The sequence below is a fragment of the Hydra viridissima genome, unplaced genomic scaffold (genome assembly GCF_058129835.1).
Source record: "Hydra viridissima isolate aposymbiotic clone 2 unplaced genomic scaffold, HvirCarnegie_v1 scaffold_2, whole genome shotgun sequence".
NCBI lineage: Eukaryota > Metazoa > Cnidaria > Hydrozoa > Anthoathecata > Hydridae > Hydra > Hydra viridissima.
Genome location: NW_028324301.1, coordinates 21,609,913 through 21,633,048, shown reverse-complemented (window position 1 = coordinate 21,633,048; position 23,136 = coordinate 21,609,913). Strand labels below are relative to the sequence as shown.

At 28.1% G+C, this 23,136-nt stretch overlaps 3 protein-coding genes across 4 annotated transcripts in view; all 3 read left to right on the top strand.

Moving 5' to 3' along the window:
- Positions 1-23,136, top strand: part of LOC149892434 (uncharacterized) — a 335,617-nt gene that overhangs the window by 151,281 nt on the left and 161,200 nt on the right. The gene's annotated exons all lie outside the window — the stretch shown is intronic.
- Positions 1-23,136, top strand: part of LOC145190968 (mitochondrial carnitine/acylcarnitine carrier protein-like) — a 176,862-nt gene that overhangs the window by 151,275 nt on the left and 2,451 nt on the right. Inside the window, exons 2-6 of the mRNA XM_090077384.1 lie at positions 21,597-21,716; positions 21,881-21,961; positions 22,099-22,226; positions 22,537-22,627; positions 22,978-23,101. Coding sequence (XP_089933510.1) covers positions 21,597-21,716; positions 21,881-21,961; positions 22,099-22,226; positions 22,537-22,627; positions 22,978-23,101 — 544 coding nt within the window. The remainder of the gene's footprint in view (positions 1-21,596; positions 21,717-21,880; positions 21,962-22,098; positions 22,227-22,536; positions 22,628-22,977; positions 23,102-23,136) is intronic.
- LOC145188880 (protein Jade-3-like) lies at positions 1,362-19,031 on the top strand. 2 transcript variants are annotated; one of them, XM_090077927.1, is made up of 20 exons: positions 1,362-1,585; positions 4,212-4,272; positions 4,709-4,740; positions 7,518-7,573; positions 8,219-8,335; positions 10,661-10,698; positions 11,203-11,241; positions 11,495-11,634; positions 11,822-11,877; positions 12,326-12,415; positions 13,034-13,096; positions 13,261-13,382; positions 13,514-13,616; positions 13,723-13,788; positions 14,061-14,162; positions 14,265-14,356; positions 15,427-15,547; positions 17,095-17,160; positions 17,505-17,579; positions 17,861-19,031. In XM_090077927.1, the coding sequence occupies exons 1-20, from the start codon at positions 1,525-1,527 to the stop codon at positions 18,944-18,946; spliced, it is 2,586 nt and encodes an 861-aa protein (XP_089934053.1). In that variant the 5' UTR covers positions 1,362-1,524; the 3' UTR covers positions 18,947-19,031. The 2 variants fall into 2 exon arrangements, with proteins under 2 accessions (XP_089934053.1, XP_089934054.1); XM_090077928.1 differs by having other exon boundaries at positions 1,365-1,585; positions 12,326-12,468.

Sequence of the window (23,136 nt, the reverse complement as noted above, 5' to 3'; positions counted from 1 at the left end):
ATTTTCCGGGGATAAAATTAAAATATTTCAAAGTTTACATCACAGGGTGCCTTGATGTATACGCTGATGCATATCACCCCATATAAGTGGCGTTCTTGGATCAGCTAGGCTGGCATTATCATGATCCATAACAACCGTGTAGACTTACATGATAAAAGCAATATCAAAAAAAAAAAAAACACTATACCACCGGATGCTTTTGATTTTGCAGAATACTTAAGTTATACCCGGGCTGCAACTCTTAATGCACTACATATTCTTTCTGGAAGCATCCAACTCAAATAAGTAGCAAAACTTATCCTCTTCATTCGGAATGCTCGACAAGATAATGTTGAAGAAGTTCTCATTATCAAAGAAGTTCTTTCATGTTATTCATCTTTGTATTTGAAAAGAATGCAGAAATACCCAACTTCATCTAGATGTTTTTTGTAATGACGTAGAAAAGTTCATCAATTATTTATGCTTAGAAATGACCGTGAACTCAGACCAGGAAAAATTTTGAGAATAAGCTTCTGAGTCAGTTCACTAAGACCTTAACAATTTAGGGGAAAAGAGCGGAAAGCCTTCGTTACGCACATTCATGGCCGCCGAGGTGGGGTGGGGGGTGGACGAGGAAGATTCCCGGGGCCCCGCGTGTGTACAAACAATTTTTTAAAGTAATTTTTAAAATAATTAAATTGTTTTGACTTTTAAAAGATTTAATTAACTTTTATTTTTCTTTTTCAATGACCAGAGCACGCTTCTTTTGGTCCTGGGTATGTAATTGATCATAATGAGGGCCCCTTAAGAAAACTTCCCCGGGGCCCGAAATTTCTCTCAGCTGCTATGCGCACATTGAAATAAATTTATTACATGCAATCATTAGATACAATGATCTACAAATTTGAAATAAAATCTGATTTTGTTTGTTGGATACATCAACATGACATCCAAACTTTGTTTGTATATATGTAAATATAAACGAAGAGAAAAACGGGAAAATATTAATTAATATACAAACAGCTAATAGATAATTTGTCAGATCCATGTAATTTTGATTAATCAAATATACTAAAATCCAAGTATTCATTCGGGAATTGTATTCTTTGTCACTTAAACCCTCCAGCCGTCGAGTGAGAGCTTGACAGATGGTATGGAAGTAAGTGTGGTGCTTTGCAGAAAAAAGAGATAAACGGATTAGGAAAAACAAATGTCGTTTTTGGGCTAAAATTTATTTAAAACCATTTTAACATTGTAACCAACCTTTTTTTGACCTATATGTTTGTATTATTGTAATTTTTTTTATCTTATACTATATTTTTATCATTTAAAAAACAAAACGCGAGTTGCGCGTTTGAAATTTTACCTCGATTATCTTATTTGTCAATTAAACTGGAAAGTACGCACAACAACAAGCAAAAATGGCGGGTTTTTTTTTCGGCTCAGTATATGGCTGTCTAAGTTTAATAAATCCTTTCAAGAGCTACAACAATTTAAGACTAATAAATTTTTGAATTATTTTTGTGAAAAAGTTGGAATTTCTTCATGGGTATGATTTCCACAATAAAAAAAGTTGCAAAAGAAAGTCAATTTTTGTCGGAGGAAGGTATCACTATTAACATATTAGTAAAATTTGTAAATTGAGCATGTATTTGGAAATTTATTTTGCTAGTGTTATTTTTTTAACGTTTTATTTAATTACTGGAATTTTTAGTTTATTAGTTTTTTTGATTTTTGAAATTTTAGAAAATATAACATTTACCCTGGTTTATTTACAGTAAGCTATTTATAAAACAAAAACTTTGAAGAAAAGTGTTTACAATTTTCATAGTTTCTTATTTTTAAATACTCCAAAAACCATATGCTACCAAAATTAGAAATAAACTACTGTACAAATAAATAATAACAACAGGTGCAGAGTGTTAAATAGTACTAAAATCAACTTCAATAGGCCACAAATGGCTCCAAGGTATATTTTGTTTTAGGTTACAAAGTTGTAGAAAAAAATTAAGTTTAAAACAAAGTAATTTGAATGATAATTTTAAAACTTTTTTTTTTAGTTTATCTTATATAAATTTGTAAATTTCCTTAAAATGGAGGTGAGCATTTGCTTTTCATGCTGTTATGTTGTCATGCCAATATAGTTAATGGAATTATTTTAGATAAAACTCTTAAGTTACCTGATTGTCTCATGAATTAGAAGTGAAATTTTAAGGTCAATTATTTGACATCCAAGGTTGAGGTAAAGTTGAAAAGTTTGACAGCTAAGAAAAAACTTAAGCCAAGAACTTAATACTTTATAGCAATGCTATAAGATCAATGTCTAAAGTTTTAGGTACATAGTCAAAGCTAAGCCTAAGGACAGTGTTGTTGATACCAAGACTAAAAACCTTTCCATGTCATACAATACCTTTCCTTAAAAAAATTAGCCCTCAAAAAATTGAAGGCTGAAATTTTTTGGCATGACATGATAAAGATTATTACTTTGACATCCAACTACTACATTTAACAACTATTATCCTGTCCACTTTGCTGTTATGAGTTATTAACTTTAAAAGGGAATGCAGTTTGGTTTTTGATAATTCTACAATATTGGCATTTCCATCTTAAAGTAAATCCCTAGCATTTTTTTTATGGAATACATTACTTGCAAAATGGCAGATACTAAATACCAAGAAACTTTATGTTGATTTTTTTTTTTTTTTTTGAGTGAAATTAGATACTTTAAACTAACTTTAGTATAGAAATTTCTAACTAATATATTTCATTTTTCTTAATGTTTTGTGTTTTGTATTTATGATTAAAAAAGTGGATCAAATCCACCTATTTTTTTCCGAAATATTGTAAAATGGAGTGATTTCAGACAATTTTTGGGGTTTTGAGCAATTTAAAAATTGATAAACAGCATATTCAGGGCACTTAATGCTATTAAGACAATATACAAGTAGGGCAATCATATATATTGAAAGTGTATGTAACTTATTTACTTTTTTTGGTTAAAATTTGTCAGAATTTACCCCACAGGGCAGGATGATTTTGAAGAGTAATTGTTTTGTTGATGAGTTGAATTTGAAGAAGGAATACAAATAAAACCCTTTCCTCTTTGCATTTATCAAGTACAGCTAAAGACATGACTAGTAAGATTATCTCCAATCATTATTTTTTGTCCAGGCAAATGTCTCATATACAGTATTACAACAGTTAGAAATCAGTCCTCAAAACATACAATATTGAACCAGCCACTTCTTTCTTGTCTCATCTAAATTAATAATGATTTTAGGAGGAACACCCTGTATTTCTTTAGTTTAATGTTCTGTGAAAGATGCTCTACAATTTGTGCTTTGTGCCCATTCTCAATCTGGATAATTGTATCTTTTGGAAAACAGCCTGAGCACAAAGAAGTAAGCAATTAACCACTGTATCTTCAACATCAACAGGTTGTCCACCTTTAGTGCTAAAATGTTTCCTTTTCAAATGATCAGCAATGTGGACTTTTTCATTTTGAACCTATCTGTTGCTTTATGTATACTAAGCAGTCCAGATCAAACTGAATTGACAGTTTTTTTTAAAGTTGTCTGGATCTCAGGTATTAATTGCTTGGCTGCCAATTCTTCGTACATATTTTTGAGGTATTGTTTGTTCCAAACACTTGACTTGCCTATGCAAAAACACATGTGACAATTTCAAATTAATATAAATTTCTATACGATCAAGTATTGCTCTGGTACTGTACTGTATTATGTAAATTATATAATTATATATAAAATATTATGTAAAAATACCGTATTTCAATACCATAATAGGAATTAAGGGATGAATTTGGACAGGTACATAATTGAGAAATATTTAGTCTGATACACTGCATATAGAAATCTCTGGCACATTTGCACTTTTATTGAAGTTTTGTCCAAATTCATCTCAATGTCCAAAATCATCCCATATGACAGTAGCAGCTTTCCTAAATTGTTTATTTAACAATATAACAGTTTGCACATGTAGATATTGCCTTTATATTTTCACAAGGTTAATTTAACATTTAGTCAAAAACAGTTTAAGTTAATAAATTAAGAAAATTCAATTGATAAAAAAAAAAAAAAGGAAATTAACTTAGTTGTGCAACATGAGAATTTCACATTTTAAAAATATTTTTTGAGTTTTTTCAAAAGAAATTTGAATTCAATGTTTTTGGTTTTATTTTTATTTTAAAAAGTTTGCATTTATTTTAAATATAGGTGCAAAAATTCAAGAGAATACTTTCAGAAATACGCAGCAGTATATGGTTGATGAAAAGTAGTAAGAATATTTATTTTTAATTTATAATTACAACTGAAAAAAAAAAGTATTAGTTGAAATTAAAACCTTGGCTTCACTTACATTTTTTCTTTTATGGAAATAATCTTTTACTGGTTAATGCCTGCATGATGAAAGATTTTTTAAAAATTTTGTTGACTGAAAGTCAACCAGTTGCCAGTTTGGTTACAATTTTTGCATATGATATTTAAAAATCTTAATCTTCCTAAAAAATATTTTTTGAAAAGAATAAGATTTGAATTTTTGAGAATCTTGACAAAATCAAAATGCTTGTGATTTAAAAAGTGAAAAAAATGTTTGGGCAAAAAACGAACTCTTTATATTTACTTAATGTGTAGACATTTTTTAATACACAAATAGATCCTTTTAAAATGGTTTTTTATCTTTTTATATTTAAAGAAATTTTGCTTCTTTTTAGTATTACACGTTCCTACTTTAGAGAAGATAAAGGTTTGATTTTTATGAACAAACTTGTTTTTGATTTTTGTTCATTACTCTTGAATGATTTTTTATAATTTATGATTATAAATTAAATTATCATTGTGATTTGAACTGATGATGTTTGCACTGTTTTCCAAAAAGTTTATTGTTTAAATCTTCTATAACATTTCATCATTAGTTAAAATGGAATCAGGTTAAAACTATTAAAGTAAATATAAAAAATCCTAACACAAATGATAACAAGATGATAAAGTTCTCAAAAATGCAATGACTGTTCTTAATTCAATTCTAATTTAATGATTTTTTGAAATACAAATGTTTGAAATTTGAATTACATTTGAATTACATTATTTACATTAGAAATACAAAAGTAGCAAACAATCCATCTGAAAATTACAAATTTATGTCATGCATCAGAGTTGAGGAAGTAAAATTCAAAGATATATAGTTAGAGAACTGCTCTAAAGTTTTTCTGTTCACCTTTAAAAATGAGAAAGTCTTAGTTTAATTGAAATTTTTTCAATGAGGTTCTGCTAGCAAACATTTTTATTTCAAATGTAAATTTCAAACAAAACAACTGATGAAGAGTTTAATCAAAATCATAAGTCAAAAGATTTCTTTTTGATTTTTTTTTAGGTTTTTATTAACAAAATAATATAACTAAAAGTTGAGTCTTACTTTAAAAAATTATACCTTTATGAAAAGTTGCTGTTAACAATTATGTCAGTAAAGTATAATATTTTTAAAATTATTTTATTATGGAGTATGTATGTATGTATGTATGCATGTATGTATGTATGTATGTATGTATGTATGTATGTATGTATGTATGTATGTATGTATGTATGTATGTATGTATGTATGTATGTATGTATGTATGTATGTATGTATGTATGTATATGTATATATATGTATGTATAGTAATATATTAGTAAAGTATGGTATTTTTAAGATAAAAAATCTGAAATTATTTTTAAGCCATCCCTAAAAATGTTTAAAAATTTCTTGGGTTGCCCTTTCATGAATACACCTTGACATTTGAGTTATTTGCACTTGGTGTTGATCTTATTGGCAATAACTTTCTATAGTGTTCCATAACCTTCCAGAAGCTGGTGTCAGTTCAATTTGATTAAGAAATTAAAAATCCTCTGCAATTATTAATTTGTCTCAAATATTGTTTATCTTCTTGAATTATTGTCTCACATTCCCAGTCTGCATTTGACATCAAACAATTTTTCTATATTTAGAATAAATTTGTTTCTAATTATATTTGTATAGCTGACTGTTTGTTCATGTTTTTTGCAGCCTGAGCATGTTCCTGGTTGACTTCAAGTGGCAATAAAACAGTTTTCAAAACGTTTTTACATTTTTGTAGCAATAGTTTTCAAGTGGCATTAGTTTTTACAGTTGTGGAGATATTCACTTTTATCCAAAAGGCTGTCACCTCATCTGTAATAGTTTTAAGTTATAAAAGAATTTGATCTTTTTGTAGAGGTTTTGTTTTAGGTGTAGACCCTCATGAATTAAAAATGACAGAGGAAACATGGTATGCAGAATTATGTGGTAGATTAGAAGCTGGACAAATGCAACATGCTCAGACATATTATGTATCTCTAACCATAATTTTAGAATCACTTTCTAGAGACTAGAGACAGGGAATATACAACAAAGATGGGTTGTCACTCAACAAAAACTCTATTTGTCAGTAATTGCCAGAGTCAAAGATATAATAATTTTATATCAAAGATATGATGCTACACAACTTAGAAATGAACTTGCATTAAGAATAGGAAAACTAGTATTGACACAAACAGTCTATAATCATCTTTATGCAATTGCTTTATATGGTTAAAGGCAAATGGTTTGTCCCACTGACTGCAAATCATAGTAAAGCATGAAGAGCTGTCCCACTGACTGCAAATCATTGTAAAGCATGAAGAGTTTGGGTACAAAAACATAGATTTTTGGAGCTATGAGGCTTGGTCTTGTGTACTTTTTAGTGTTAAATCCAGATTCAGTCTGCATCCATCATATCCAACCCATTCATTTAAGATGTCTTGCTGCTATGTTTCTTAAGAGTAACCACATGCCCTTTTGACAAAAATAAAAAAAATAAAAAAAAACATTGTATATTCTTGTTTAAATGTACTATATATGTTAAAAGTTGTAACTATTAGCAGAGGTTTACAAATATCCAAGAAAAAAATAATATTCCATTTCGCACAGTGTATTTATTAACATAATTTGAATTAAACTGATATAATTTAAATAACAATTTGTTATCATTAGATAACAATATGTAAATATACCTAAATTTTTTTTTGCTGTCCGATGGTAAATTCTAGAAGCTTACCGAGTAAACTTAACTACATAGATTTAGATAGTATTTATATTGCTCTATTTATAAGGTCTTTTTTGTTATTTGATTTCTAGGTAGAGAATTAAGATTAAATCTTTATGTGATTTTTTTTTTTTTTTTTTTTACATTTTGTGTGGATACTTGTTCAAATAAGCTGAAACTTTACAGGTGGTGCATTAGTTTATAAAGTGCATAAAATCATGTAACAAGATATAATATTGAGCAATAAAAGATAATTTATTTTTTAAATTTTTTGCATAGTTAAAACCTAACTCACATTTATTTTATGACTGAAATGTTACATGAACTGTTAATATTAAATGTGTAATAAAATTTGAAGTATAGAAAATTTGATTTAAGTGGTTTATTTGAAGAAAAATTAGTTTGTTCAAAGATTGATTTTGATGTAAGCTGATGACTTATTTAGATGTAGACCAACCCCTTGGAAAACAAAAAAATAACAATGGAAAGAAGCCTGCTGAGGTAATTCAAAGAAAAATTGTTTCAATTTTGGTGTTATAAATTTTATGCTATAAATCAACTAGTACTAAGTGCATTATGTTATTACATTGTTACATAAAGTTCTTAATGTGTATAAATTTTTACTAAGTAATGTAAATGTTACTAAAAAAAGATGTTACTGTAAAAAAAGATGTTAATATATGTTAATTATTACAAAACAATATTTACAAGTTTTACTGTTATTATGTGTTACTTCAAATCTGTTATTACTAAGTAAGTATTAGTAATTATTATAAGTCTAATATTACTAAGTACATAATACCAATATTATATTATTATAAATACATTTCTATAAGCCAATTATTATTTTTATCAAAATTTTTTGTGTGCAAGTTTTAACTAAATCTATCTTGTAATATCAAAGGAATTTACTATAAACCAAAGTAAAATTAATTGCTTTGTTTAATATGTTTTGGTAATTCTTGATACTTGATAAAACAAAACAAAAGTTTCATATTTAATCAAAGAGCTTCTAGTAATAAAAAAGTTACAAGATAAAACTGTAATTTAATTACTAGAAAATTAGATTTTTTTACATAGTTTAAGGTTTTTTTTAGATTGCATTATCTTTTTTTAAGAAATTAATTTTGCTTTATTTTTATGTAGGTTTTTCGAACAGACTTCATAACTGCAATGAAAATCCCAGATTCTCAACAACTTCCTGCTGGTGAATCATTTATTTTAACTGATACTTGGAAACAAGAATGGGAGAAAGGTGTTCAGGTTAAAATATTTTCTTAAAATTTTTCTTTTAATTTTTTCAAATTTCTCACGCATTCACTTCTGTGAACTGGCAGAAGTGTGCCCTTCTGCAACACTAATTCATAGAAGTTACAGAAGTTAGAAGTGCACTGCTGCGAATGCCCAAAAATAATTAAAAAAGTACGCGTCTAAAACTTAAGATTGTTTTTTTTTTTGTAATTACTTTTATTCCCATATCTTTTAGAATTAAATTGACAAAAGCACCAGTTGCTCTACAACTGATGCTTTGCATTAACAGAATGATGCATTAACAGATGCTTTGCAAAAACAGAAAAGTCATTGTTTCTCTTGTTTTGTGGAATTTTATTTCTTGAAATTGTATTTAGATTTCTTGCTTTCTCTATCAATACTTTCAAGAAAATGTCTTGTTTTTTTTTTCAGCAATTTTGAAATATTTAAAAAATATATAAAGGTATAAAAATATTGTTATGACTCACATCTTACATAAGGCTTTAATCTCGAATAAAATGAAGTTCTCATCCTTTTCAAATTATTCATTTTCTACATTACGATATACAAGGTAGTAAATGAATTAGGATTAAATGAGTTTTTTTTTTTTTTTTTTTTTAACTATTTTTAATGCCAAAACAATTATGATAAGGTATCAATTTTTTATACTTCAGCTTAGAACAGTAATAACAAAATATTTGCCAAAAAAATATTTGCCAAAAAAAATATTTGGCTTTTAAGATAACAACTAATTAAATTTGACATTTAAAAAAAAAGAATGAGATCAATCGGTTGAAGTCTTTATCAATGTCATATAACAGAGTAAAATGAAGAACATCTAAACTGCTCACCAAGCCTTCAGGAAATTTCAATGTAACAGTTATTGATTCTGTATGAAAGTTAATTGTTGAAGTACCTTACTGGGTTTATCACAATTAGTGTTGCACTGTAAAAAAAGGTTTTGATGGTACAAAGAGTTATTTAAGTTATTTAAGCAGGGTGCTTATGATATTGAGGAAAGAAATTTAAAGAAAGTGTATTTTTTTATTTATGTCTGCTTAATTGTCAAATTTTGTTATTGTTAATTTTTTTTTATGGAATCTGCCAACATCTCATTTTATACCACTGTTTTAGTGCATAAAATGTTTAGAAAATCTTTTTCAGTTTCAGCCATTTTTGATATGTTCTAGTGTGAAATATTTTAAATTTAAAAAGAAGATTATTTGCCTTGAGTTTCTCTCAATTTTTTAAAAAAGCAATCACTAGTTGTAAAAAGTAACTGAAGGGTAAAACACTCAAGTTTAATTGCTCTAAATCAATAACTTGTTTAGTTTAATAGTCTTATAAATTTTTTTTACACATGATTTTAAATATGTGTATATATATTTTATCACCAGAAAATTCTGGTGACAAAATTCGGAGGTATTTTTTTTTATAGAAAAATGTATTGCACTAAATCTAAATGAATATTTTTCTAAAATTTCTTACCCATGGTTTTTCTCTAATAAGCTACTTCAGTATTGTCTCTTTTGATTATAATCAGCCAATATTGTGTTAGTCCTTTTCTCTGAAATTGCATTTCAAGTATTTAATTTGATTTCAAATTGCATTTTCAATTCCTTTTTTTATTTTTTCTTTGCTGATGTATGGACTCATATTTCATCATAATTCATGCCTTTTATAAGGCTTTTCCCCCAAGTTTTTTTTGGTCAACCAATGGCTGATGAGATGTATTTTTTTTATCAAAAATCTAAGCACAATAAAAAGCATATTAAGTTGGCACACTTTTAAGTAGTCATTGAGAAGCTCTTACACAAATATAACAGTTGTAAAGAAAACTTTAACTTAAATTTTTAAACTAAATTTGTAAGTATTTTGTAAACACAAACTGCATGATGATATGTTGGGCAACTACTTTAAAATGTGATCCAAAATTTTTATATTTACTTTCTTCTAAGATTAACTTCATGTTTTTTGAAATTAATGGATAGATAATTTAATAATGAAAGAGTACAGTTTTGAAAACACCCAACAATCCATTTTTCTTGAATTCTTTTTTGAATGATTTATCACTAAATTTTTTTTTTTTTTTTTTTTAACCTGAGATGTTAATAATAAAAAAAACTGAATATTATTTACCAGTTATATGATAAAAAAAAAGATGGGTACTATTTTAGGATTTAGCTAAATATTGGTAAGTAAACCACCTATTATAGAGAATAATAGGTAATTTAAAGTTTAAAGGAATCTTTTCCTGATTTATTTGCCAATAATTTACCTAAAAAATTTTTTACATAAAGTACTAAAAAAATTAAAGCAATTCTTGAATTTTTTTAGGTCCCTGTTGGAGAAACACCTCCCAAGCCAGTTGTAAGGTATTGGTTGTTATTAATTTTAAATTGAAAAATTAAGATTAGTCTTGTAGTAAATAAATCTTTTCTTGAAAGCATGATATGTAAATTATTTAATGTTTATATGTTAATATTTACAGTTAAAAGATTTTTTAACCAAAAATTCATTTTGTTTTTAAATATAAAAATCTTCTTGTATGTTAATAAACATTTCTTAAACCCGCCGCTGTAAACTTTAAGTGATTTTTTAAAAAAAGTTAAACTGTAACTAATTAACTGCATCATAGATTTATTTTGATTTATGAATGATTTTCTGATATAATTGCATTGAAGAATTAGTTGGAGGACCATGGTGCTAAGTACTTTTGTATGTAGAATGTAAGTTGACCTGACACTAATTGGTCAGCTAAACTCAATTTTAATGTCATATTGTTATTTTGGTTTTTAGAAAAAACTTACAAACAGAATTAGTAGAAAAAGTTATTAACATTATTGTTTTTATTGTTTTATTATTTTTTATTATTTTAGACACCTCCCCTCTTCTCTGATAAAAGATTTTTTCATCCTGTGAGTTAAAATTATTTTATATTGTTAACTGTAAAGATAAGAATTTTTTTTATATAAAAGAGTATTATAATCTTGCATTCAACTTCTCCTGTCTTAAAAAAACTTTAGTATCTTACTTGCTTTTTTTTATTTTCCGTTATTAGACCACTTTCATCTTGACAGATTCAACTTGTAGACATTTTTTTGATTAAATTTGTTGATTGTAAACTTTTCTGGATTTTTCTCCTTTAGTATTTTTATCTTTTAATCTCAGACCTTTTGAAAGAATTACATTTGATGAAGAAAAGTACCTAAAGACTATAGATCGGAGCTCCACTTCTTGTAACTATGATTTAGATGACATGGATGTTTATTGGTTGAACTCAGTTAAAAAGCTGAGAACCTTGAAGAAAGGTTTCGGATTTATTTAAAATAAATTTAATGAAGAATTTTTGTCATTTTTTGATTTTATCCATCTAAAAATTTTTATATCTAATATGATGTCAACTTAAAATTAGAATTGGAGCATAATTAGTTAAAGTCTTACTTGACCATGTGCTTTTAACACAAGAACAAAAATATTGCACTATTTTTTATTTAGTTTCTGAGATTGATGAAATAACCATGGAAAGAGCCATTACATATTTTGAGAGAAAGGTATTATGTTATCATTGCCTACTTAAAATAAAAGGTCTGTTGTTATGTATTACATATGTTTAAAGTAGCAGTTTTTACTCAACGCAATCAAAAGCAATATTTATTTATTAAATTCTCTGTTCGTATTTATTTTTACACTTGGTAAAGAATTAAGGATATGTGACTTTTTAAAATTTGTACAAAATTATTGTGATTCATTCCAGAGTATGATTTGAATGCTTATTTTTGGAATGATTAAGATGTGAATATTAAATTTTTTGAAAACTTTCTTTTTGGCATATATTTTATCTTTTAAATATATATTTTAATGATTTTAAGTAAAAAATATGTAATTTAAGTTGATATTACCATTTACCATGCTTCTTTTGAATAGCATTTATACAGGAAAGACTCAAAAAAACTGTAAAAACTGTATTTTCTGACAATTGGAAACAATTTTATTTTTTAGTGCTTTGAAAAGATGGTTCATGCAGTTGCAACAAAAGAAGGACTGAGCATTGAATATGACGAGTCAACAACTTGCATGGTTTGCTTATCTGTACGATGTTTTTCATTTGTAAACTTGAGCAAGATTTTTATCTTGCTCATCAGGTTTGTTATTCTAAGCTTTGAAGCTGGTTGACTATAGAATTAAAAAAGATTAAATGAGTTGATAATGATTTAACTATAGAGTTCATATTTAAATTTATAGAAAAACATATTTGCAATCCAATTATTATTTTGTGAGAAAGTTATTAGTAGGTTATTGAGAGTTAAATTCATAAATGCCCCTTTCATTGCTTTAATAAAAGCTTTTCATACATACATTACATACATTACATACATTACATACATTACATACATTACATACATTACATACATTACATACATTACATACATTACATACATTACATACATTACATACATTACATACATTACATACATTACATACATTACATTACATGCGCATTTCATACATTACATTGCATTATGCTACTTATGCTATATATGCTACATATACTACATATATTACATATATTACATATATTACATATATTACATACATTACACTACTTGCATTACATAAGTTACATGCACTACGTAGTGAGCTTTACAAGTATGATATATGGAAGTCAAAAATGTTTTAAAAAAATTATTATTGTATCTATTTATTTAGCCTGATGTAGAGGATGATAATGAAATAATTTTTTGTGATGCTTGCAATATGTGTGTTCATCAGGTATTTAACTATTGAATTAGTCTTATTTCAGTTTTTTGATTAGTTTATAATGACTACTGTAGTCAATAATTTGTACAACAATATTAGATTTTTTAATCTTATATTTTTCTTCTATTTGAAATTAATAGAATATGAGCAAACTTATTTTATTTCATACATTTAAGCACTGCTACGGTGTATTAGAAATACCAGAAGGTACCTGGCTGTGCAACCCATGTTCTCGTGGTGTGCTCTCTCCACCTTGTTGTCTTTGTCCAAACAATGGTGGAGCAATGAAGAGACTCAAGTTTGCATTTTTATTTTGTTTAATTTTTTGATGATAAGCACTTGATTAAGAACCTAAAAGTTTCTCTAAATTTATAATTTAACTTCAATTACAAAACAATTGAATGCTTCAAATTGAGATTTTATTTGTAGAGATTCTTATGAATGGGTTCATGTCATGTGTGCATGGTGGATTCCTGAGGTTAAAATTGAAGATTCAAAATATATTGAGAGAATTACTACTGACAAAATACCAGTAAATGCTATATTAATAATTGTTGTAATTGCTTTTAAAAATAATTTTGTTAGCCTGAACTCCTTGTTATTTAATTAGTTTTTTAGAGTTTTTTAAATGCATTTAGATGAAGAGATGGAATCTCCATTGTGAAATCTGCCATGTAAAAAAAGGGGCTTGCATTCAGTGCACTGTAAATAATGATTTTTTTTACTTTTGTTGTTGTAGTGATTTTTATTTTACAAAAGTGTGATATTAAAGAGAATATGTACCTTAAAATTATTACTTAAAATTATTACTTTAAGTAGCAATTACATTTGAAGTTTCTAACTTTTTTTATTTCTTGTACCTTTACACAAAAATTGAATTGAAAGCAAAGTTGTGTGTAATTATGAAAATTATCTTTATTAAAAATGACGGGATTTTTTTTTTTTTTTCATAGTAGGTAAAACATTTTTTTCATAGGTAAAACGCTGTGTAAGAGCTTATCACATAACATGTGCTGCAAAGGAAGGTTTTGAATTGAAAACAGTTGTTGTTCCAGACAAAGATGATATACATCACATTGTTAGTCATTTAAATATTTTTTAGTTTGATTATCTTTTACTTTCTTGAAAATATATTTATGTTACTTTTTTATACAAAAAAACAAATGATTTGTTGTTACAGTCATTTTGCTCAAAACATTGCACTCCTATACCCCCCGAGCAAAATGTGCATAGAAAAAACTGTGATGGTGTGGAAAATGTTAGAATCAATGAGTAAGCTATTTTTTATCTTGTTTGATTAGTGAGTGAAATAAAAATGATTTATAGTGATTATAGTTGTAATGATTTTTACATGAGGTTGTAGAAATTAAGGTAAAATACATCGACAGTTCAAATGATATTATTCTATTGCTCCATTTGTTTATTATTTATGTAACAAACAAATCAGTCCACCAGATGTAAGATTTAAATGTAAGAAAATGTTTGCACTAAAAGTCCTTGTATGGTTGGCATTATCCATTTAAAGTGTTTTTGACGCCATACAAAGTAATGTGTCAATACAGATGTGTATAGTCAAAACTGTTTACCTAAATTGTTAAAATTCATCAACAAACATCATTTACAAGATAAATATATTATTTTTGACCTGACCTAACATCCCATTATGCAAAAGAAACAACAGATTGACTCAATGAGTACAATATATCTTTTGTGCCGAAGCATATGAATGCATCAAATGTTTCAAAAGCTAGACCAGATCAGAACTTCTAGTCCATTTTGGGTGATATGGTTTTTATAAGCAAGTTTACATGGCAACAAATGTAAAACAGTTGGTGAACAGGATCAAAAGGCAATTAAATAAGGTTGATTGAAAGTTGTCCAGACCATGATAGAAGGCATACGCAGTATTAAAAAAAAAATTAAAGAACAGGGATTTTTTTCTATTTTGTCAACAGTTAGCTGTTTTTGTCCCTTTTTATGTTGTTTTGATAAAATAATTAGAAAATAAGAGAATAGTGACAAAAACAAGTGTTTTGATTTTGCCTCAAAACTTTCGGCTTACCTGACCAACTCTTGTATATAGTTGTGTATGATTGCTGGATTAATCTTTTAATGTTTTGTAGTCCTGCAATTTTTTTAACAATTAGATTCAACTACAAAAACACTGCTACAAATCATATTTTACTTAGTTTTATTTTTGTTTTCATGCTAGATTCATGGATTATAAAAGACATTTCCCAGCTGTGACACTGACAGTTATTTTATCTGATAATTGATTTCTATTACTGAAGTTGCTGTGTAATTCCACATGCACACTTAACATAGTTAAGTTTTTTTTTTAGATTACGTAAATTGGAATCAAATTTTCATACTTTAGTAAAAGTTACTCGTGCTTCTCGTGACTTAAATCTTGATAAAGAGGCCACACGTAGATTACATTCTTACTGGACATTACGAAGGAAGGTAAGGTGTTTGCAAACTTTGCATGAAAAATTTGTATTTTTATAAGTCAAACTTCATTTGTTAAGTAATGGGTGGAACGGGTGGATTGAGATAAATTTTAAAATCATTTTATTTTTTAAACAATCTAACCTCTTTTTTTGAAATTTTAGGTGATTATTACTTATTAACTGCTATTTAATTTTCAATGTTTCTAATTTTGCTAGCACACCATTATCAGCAATTTTGTGCAGTTTTTGCTTGATCCCTTTCATAATGTCTTGTAAAAATGTTTCATTAAATTCTTATAGCTTTACTTTAATGAGCAACATTAACTGCTTTTCAGTGTAAGTTGTCCATCCTCCCTCACACACTTTCTGAGCCAAACATTCCCAAAAGTTTTCAAATGGTCTTGTTTGAGAAAGATTTGTTGGTTTATGTCATGGGGTACATAATTTAAATTATCAATTGTCCAAAGGCTCAAAGAAATCTCAGTGAAAGGCTCCAATTTGACGAAATAATCACAGAATTGACATTACAAGCAAATTCTAAGCATTTCTGTGCACTTGTCGCCAATTTCGGTACTTATCACTGAATTCCTTGACGCCCTTGGGAATTTTCATGCTCAGCCTGATAGGATACAACAAAATATGAGCGAGGGAGTCGAGAGGAGTCGGCGAAAGCCTCGAATTTGGCCACATTTGGCCCAAATTTTGACGTTTTGTATGGAAATCGACCCAAAAACGGGGTTTTGTCGCCAATTCCGGTACTTGCCAGCCTCTCTGTTGATTGTCTTTGTCATTTTTGTGCTCAGTCTGATAGATTACAACAAAAAATGTCATATGAATCAATGATCATAAAACCTTCATAGCATAATGTGTACTTGCCGAATTTGGTCAAATAGATATTTTCCATCACTGTGAAATAAAAGGTTAAAGTTTTACCAAACATTCTTCAAGAATCTCCTGATTTATTGCTGGAACATTGGCTAATCACACAAATACCTCAGAAAATCTCCTTTCAGATATGGCTATTCATACATGCATGTGCTTCTGATATTTCTCTATATCTTTGTATCACACTTCATCTAGACACGTACCTGTGTAAAATCCATCATTACCAGCTATTATCATAATAGAATGTGAAATACTTTTCATCGTCCATAACAATCATATTACCTAACCTACAAAGAATATTTATCAGCTTTTGATTTTTTTTTTTTTCTCTACTTTTGAGCTAATTGTTCATTGCATTTAAGTTTTTTTTTTCATATGTCTTGTAATGAACATCTGCTCGAGTTGACAACATACAGTTGTGTGACTTGATGAAAATTTTTTTTTTAAAAAAAAAAAGTTAACTTTTGTCTCAATCCACCCTTTCCACCTTTTATGTTCATTTTTTTAGATTTATTATTTATTTTTGCTCAAAAAATGTTTAATTTTTATTCAGAATCAAAAAGAAATTGCTGTTCATTTAGTTCACTTCTTTTTACTCAGATTTTTGTAGTCAACGAATAAACATGAAGTTCTCTCATTGATTTATTATTTATATATTTACATTATTATTTTAAGGACAATGGTAATGCACCTTTAATCAAACTGACTCTGGATCAACAAGAGAGGCTTAATGGAAAACAGGTAATATTTATCTAGGATTTTTAACAGAGCCTCCTTATTTTAACACAATTGTAAGGATACTTTTGTAGGCTGGTTGACACCTGAGGGAAGTAAATTTGTCTTTGTAAGCTGTTTAATAAATTATTATGGAGCATGTATGTATGTATGTATGTATGTATGTATGTATGTATGTATGTATGTATGTATGTATGTATGTATGTATGTATGTATGTATGTATGTATTATGTAATCTATGCATGTACGAATCTGTGTATCTATGTATTTATGTAGGTATTTATGCATTTATTTCTTTTTTTAAAATGTATTTATGTATTTAAATATCTATGCATATGTGCTTTTTTTAGGGTGTGGTATTTATTAATAGACAAAAAACTTTGGAGATGGAGCGTTTCCTTTTCCTCCGACAAGATCTTGAGAGGGTATAATTTTTATTGTAATTTAAATGTATTTTAGAATAATTTTTTGTGGAAAGACTATGTAAATATAAACTTGTTTAAATTTTTATTATGATTCTCTTGACGAACATTTTCGGAAAATATTCTTATGAGATAATATTCGTTTTAATAATGCTATTGGTCGGTTATCATCTTTATTTTTGTATTTTCCATTGTTTTCTTTGTGATGTACTCTTAGCAATGCAAATAAACCTTCATATTTATGTGTATATTTTTATTCACCCAAAATCTTATTGATGATTTAGCTTCGTAACTTGTGTTATATGATCGTTCGCCGCGAAAAGATTAGAAAAGAAATTCATCGTGCGTCCATGGAAATATTTTACAAGAAAAATACTATTTTACTAAATGAAGATCCGAATAGCTATAAACAAAGCATATTCAATCACAGAACAACTAAGTTTAACAATTTTTCAGAAAGCTATCGTACTAATAAATATTTTCAAGAAGAAACAGGAGTTAAGGTTGCAATGCTTGATGAGACCATAGAAAATGATAGTGACTTGTTGAGCTGTAGTTATGTGGAAACGTTTAATCCTGAGGATTTACTACGCAAAGAGCAAAAAAAGTTTAAAAACAAGTCAAATGTAGAAACTACGGAGAAAAACAGCGAAAGAAATATATTTTCCTTATTTAACTCTAAGTCTTGCAGCGAAAAAGACCACAAGCTCTTAGAAAAAAAAGTATCACGAAATGGTGCCTTAGATTCATTAGAAAAACGTAAAACAGATTGGCTAAATGAGGTAAATATTGAAAAGCAAATAGCGATTAAACCAAACTCCGAGGAACAAATTGTTGATGAAAAGAATGTTTTTGATAAAATCGACAAATTAATTGATCCTGCTATGTCATTAAATGGTTCTTATGAAACCAATGGCACTCCTTTAAAGAATGACTGTTGTAAGAAATCTAGTCTGGCTAAACGAGGTAAAAAACGTTTTCGTAATCTTCATGGTACTAGAGAACAAAGAAATAGTACTCGGATTTCTAAAACTCGTTCTAAAATGCGATTTTTTTATCCGAACTATCCATGTTTATCTGAAGAATCTAATAGTCCACGTACTGGTATCAATATTGTTTCAAATCCTAATGCTCAGTCAACCCCCAAAAAATTAGGAAAATCAGTCACTAAATTAAAAACAACTCTTAATTCCTCGAACAATATTGAAAGCTCTTTGAACAATAAAATTTCAATCTTCATCGACAATGCAAAACGACGGAGACTAAATAGTGTTTCTAGTATAAAGGAGGGTGATTTAGATGATCTTTGCGATATAAATCCTGCCGACTTTATCCGCATTACAAGATCACGAGTGGCTTCTTGCTTGTGAAATTGGTTAAAGAATGTTTACCGTCAAATGTATATTTTTAAAAGTATATTTTTTATAACAATTAAGAAAGAAAGATTCAAACAAATCACGTTCATTTTTACCACTTCAAGATGAATTAGAAGATTATTTCGCTCAACTCTCGATTACTATGTTCAAAGCTTATTTATATGTGACTTTAAGATGAAGAACATTGACAAAGTTTCTTTTCAATTACCATCATGTTTTTGACAACATTTCTCTATCTGATGTCCAGGTGAAATCTTTCTACTTGTTCATCACTCACATCACCTGGTGAAATCTTTCTACTTGTTCAGCACCTAGGTTTTCAGGGAAACTCCCCAAAAGCCGAAACAAAAAATGTTCTTTTATAACTAAATTAAACTTAGGACATAAAAACGTTCAATTCTAATCTGAATGACGTAAATGTTACCAAGGAAATTAGAGATAACTTCTGTAAAAGCATTTTTATCCTTAATGAGCTCTCTTATTTGAAATCCGTCAAGAATATTGGCCTTCGCTATTTCGTCTCTGAGTTCCGTGAAAATGCTCTGCGAATATAGTAAAAACAATCCCCTTCCTTATCTAGATCTTCCACAAACTAATTTATCAAACTCAACCTGATATGGAGTTGTGGGAAAACATTTCTAATATTGTCAGTTCATTATTCGTTTACGATGTTCTTTTCTCCGATATTCAATTGATTCTTGATTGACCACTGTTTTCACTCTCAGTGTTCACATTTCGCTCTACCCAAAATAAACAAAAAGTTAATTATTGTAAAACCTATCGCCTATATCGTCCTTCGTAATCTCTTTTAGTTTTTCCCTCAATCCTCTTTATTTTTGAGCTAGTCCTATCTCAGCAGGATGATCTAAAATCGGTGTTTTACATCAACTATTTTTCATTAGAATAATCAAATCATTTTCTTAAAAGGAATTTCATGGAACTAAAAGGAAAATCTTTGCTGATTTTTCTCCCTCCCAACCTTCGCCGAAAATGAAGTCATTTCTTAATGTAAAAAATAAATCTGTTTTAAATAAAAACTTTAAAAAAAGCAAAATGGAGATGTTAAAATCAATCTTTACAACAGACACAATACATTACCGAGGTAATAATTTCATTGTTAAGTTAGAAATATCCACAATTTATTGGAAAGATGTAGAGTGTGCCCGTGAATAGAAAAAAAAAATCAATAATAAGGCAGTAATTTGTATTCCAAAAAACATCGTATTTTGAAAGCCAATATCTTTATTGCTATTTTTTTTTTTAAACAGTTCAATAACGAATTTCCTGTGTTGTCTCGATTCGAAATTTATTTATTTTCTCTGCCTTGATGTTTTTGAGCTTACTTTCTAAATATTTATACGCATTAATTTTAAGAATTATTGTGAAATAAATTTCATAATGAATTCTCAATATGTTAGCGAGAGTTGAACAGAGAGGAATATATAGCTAATCCGTAATACACCTACCCAGTGGCGTACCTAGGGTAAATAGCGCCTGGGGCAAACACCGATCTCGCGCCCCTCTTCCCCCACATAAAGTGCTTAATTACAATTTTTTAATAAATGATGACACAAACTTTATTTTATATAATATATTTATTTTATATGATATATTATTTCTTAATTTATTTTATATAATTCTCGCTTATTGTATCGCAACCAAGTCTCTTTTGCGCCCCTTTCAGGCTGGCGCCCATGGCACGTCCCCTGCCTGCCCTACCCTAGATACGCCACTGCACCTACCTAATTTATTTAAGAGTTTTAGCGATGCAGATTAAAGGAGGTTGACGGATTTTACAGAAGTGTTTGATGACGTACACAAAGTGACGTTTTGATCAAGCTTAAATTTACTTTCTTTTTTTTGTTTTCTAACAATAGCTGATTGAATAAAAGTAACAAATAGTTTTGTTAAATTTATAAAAAAACAACGTGCTCATTTAAAAAACAATTTAAAAGTTGAAATTTTTAATTCCATACTTAAGACAAACTAAATAAATTACCGAATAAAATAATTTGAATTCACAAACCAATATTTATGATTTTTATAAAATGACAACCCGTAACTCAATTACATATTAGATCGAATAATAAACAAATTTTACGCAAGACGTGAAAAAGGCAAAAGCCCCCTTGATAATACTATTATGCTCTTAGTTACTGGTTTAAAAACCCAAAAAAACAGAGTGTTGCGCAATATACATGCTTATTGCCAATATTATAATAAAGCTAAATTTAGTTGATTTTAGGCTAAAACCGTAAAAAGCTTATCTATTGACAAGGATTTCTATTTATATAAATATTTTTTAACGGTTTATTTTATCAGACAGCACCTTAAAATCATACATTCAAACTTTAAATTCTTTAAAATATTTTTTAAAAAATTTTATGCTTGAATATATGATTTTGAAGGTGCTATCTAATAAAGTTTAGTTTAAAGTTAGCACATTTGACAATTTTATCTGAACAAAAGGCAAATCAAAATTGTGTGTGTGTGTGTGTGTGTGTGTGTGTGTGTGTGTGTGTGTGTGTGTGTGTGTGTGTGTATGTGTGTGTGTGTGTGTGTGTGTGTGTGTGTGTGCGCGCACACATCCAAATACTATTTATATAAAATAATAATTTAACAAAGACATTATTCAATTAATAGTATGGCTAGTGAAAAAGTAAAAGAAGTGAAGGCTCCACCGTCAGCCATTAAAAACTTTTTAGCAGGTGGAGCAGGCGGAGTATGCTTGGTGATTACAGGTCAGCCACTGGACACTATAAAGGTTTGTAAAATAAAGATTTATACCACGTATGTATGTATGTATGTATGTATGTATGTATGTATGTATGTATGTATGTATGTATGTATGTATGTATGTATGTATGTATGTATGTATGTATGTATGTATGTATGTGCATGTAAGTTTTTAATTTGTAACATTTTTAGGTGCGCTTGCAAACCCAAGCTCGAGGATCACAAGTTTATGCTGGTACATTGGACTGTGCTAAGAAAATAATTCGAAATGAAGTAAGTTGTCTAATTTCTAGTCTAAACAAAAATTATATTTTCTAGACAATCCTGTATTTACTCTTTATGAGTTAAAAATGATCTTGCATATTTTTTTTCTCTGTTAGTTAACTTCTGATAAAGAAGATATTTTTTAGGGGTTTTGGGGTTTATACAAAGGCATGGTAACTCCTCTAATTGGAGTAACTCCTATTTATGCTATTTGCTTTTTTGGATTTGGGGTTGGTAAAAAACTTCAAGCAAAAGATCCTAAGCAGGAATTAAGGTGAGATAAAAATTTTTATTCTTGACTTCCTATTGTTAAAAAGTATTAAGAGATTTTTTGGTCTTTAGAATGTTAAAATAAAAAATAACTGATGGTATTACTTATCTTCTGGCCTCAGTAAATTTAATATTAGAAGGAAATTACAGTTTAATAAGTCAAAGTAATTTATCTGAAATCCACCAAAACTATATTGTATTTACCTCTAAACTATTATGATGCTTCTTTTTATTAGAAATATTATTATAAAATTATCTTAGATTTATCTAAAAAAACTAACCTCTCTTGTTTTCTTTAAATCCTTTTATTTTAGTCTTCTGCAAATATTTAATGCTGGTTTGTTAGCAGGTGTTTTCACTACAGTCATAATGACTCCAGGAGAAAGAATTAAATGTCTGTTGCAGGTTAGATTATAAAAAAAAAGTTTTACTTTTGTATAGATATTTAATAAATGAGAGTGGTAGCAAAAATGTTTTGTTACTTAAACGGTAAACCCATTGATTAGCTTGTAAGTTAATATAAGTGAATTTACACTAAATCACTTTAACTACTTCTTGATTTTCATCGTAAATATTTCTTATCAAGTTATTGACTGTTGAATATTTTTTTATTCATTAATTTGATTTAATGAAACAACAAAATGAAAAACTTTCACAGGTGAACAATGGGTTACTTTTATACTGTTTGTCATCAAAGGTTGGTAGGCTAATGATGCAATTCATTTATTAACCTGAAAAAGTTAAAATGTATTTAGATCCAAACTGGTGATCCTAAGAATTCAAAATACAATGGAGCTTGGGATTGTGCAAAAAAGTTGTATAAAGAAGAAGGTTTATTTCGTGGAATCTACAAAGGTACTGGTGCTACACTTCTTCGAGGTAAGTTTGTTCCAGTCTCTTAGTTTTGCTATTGA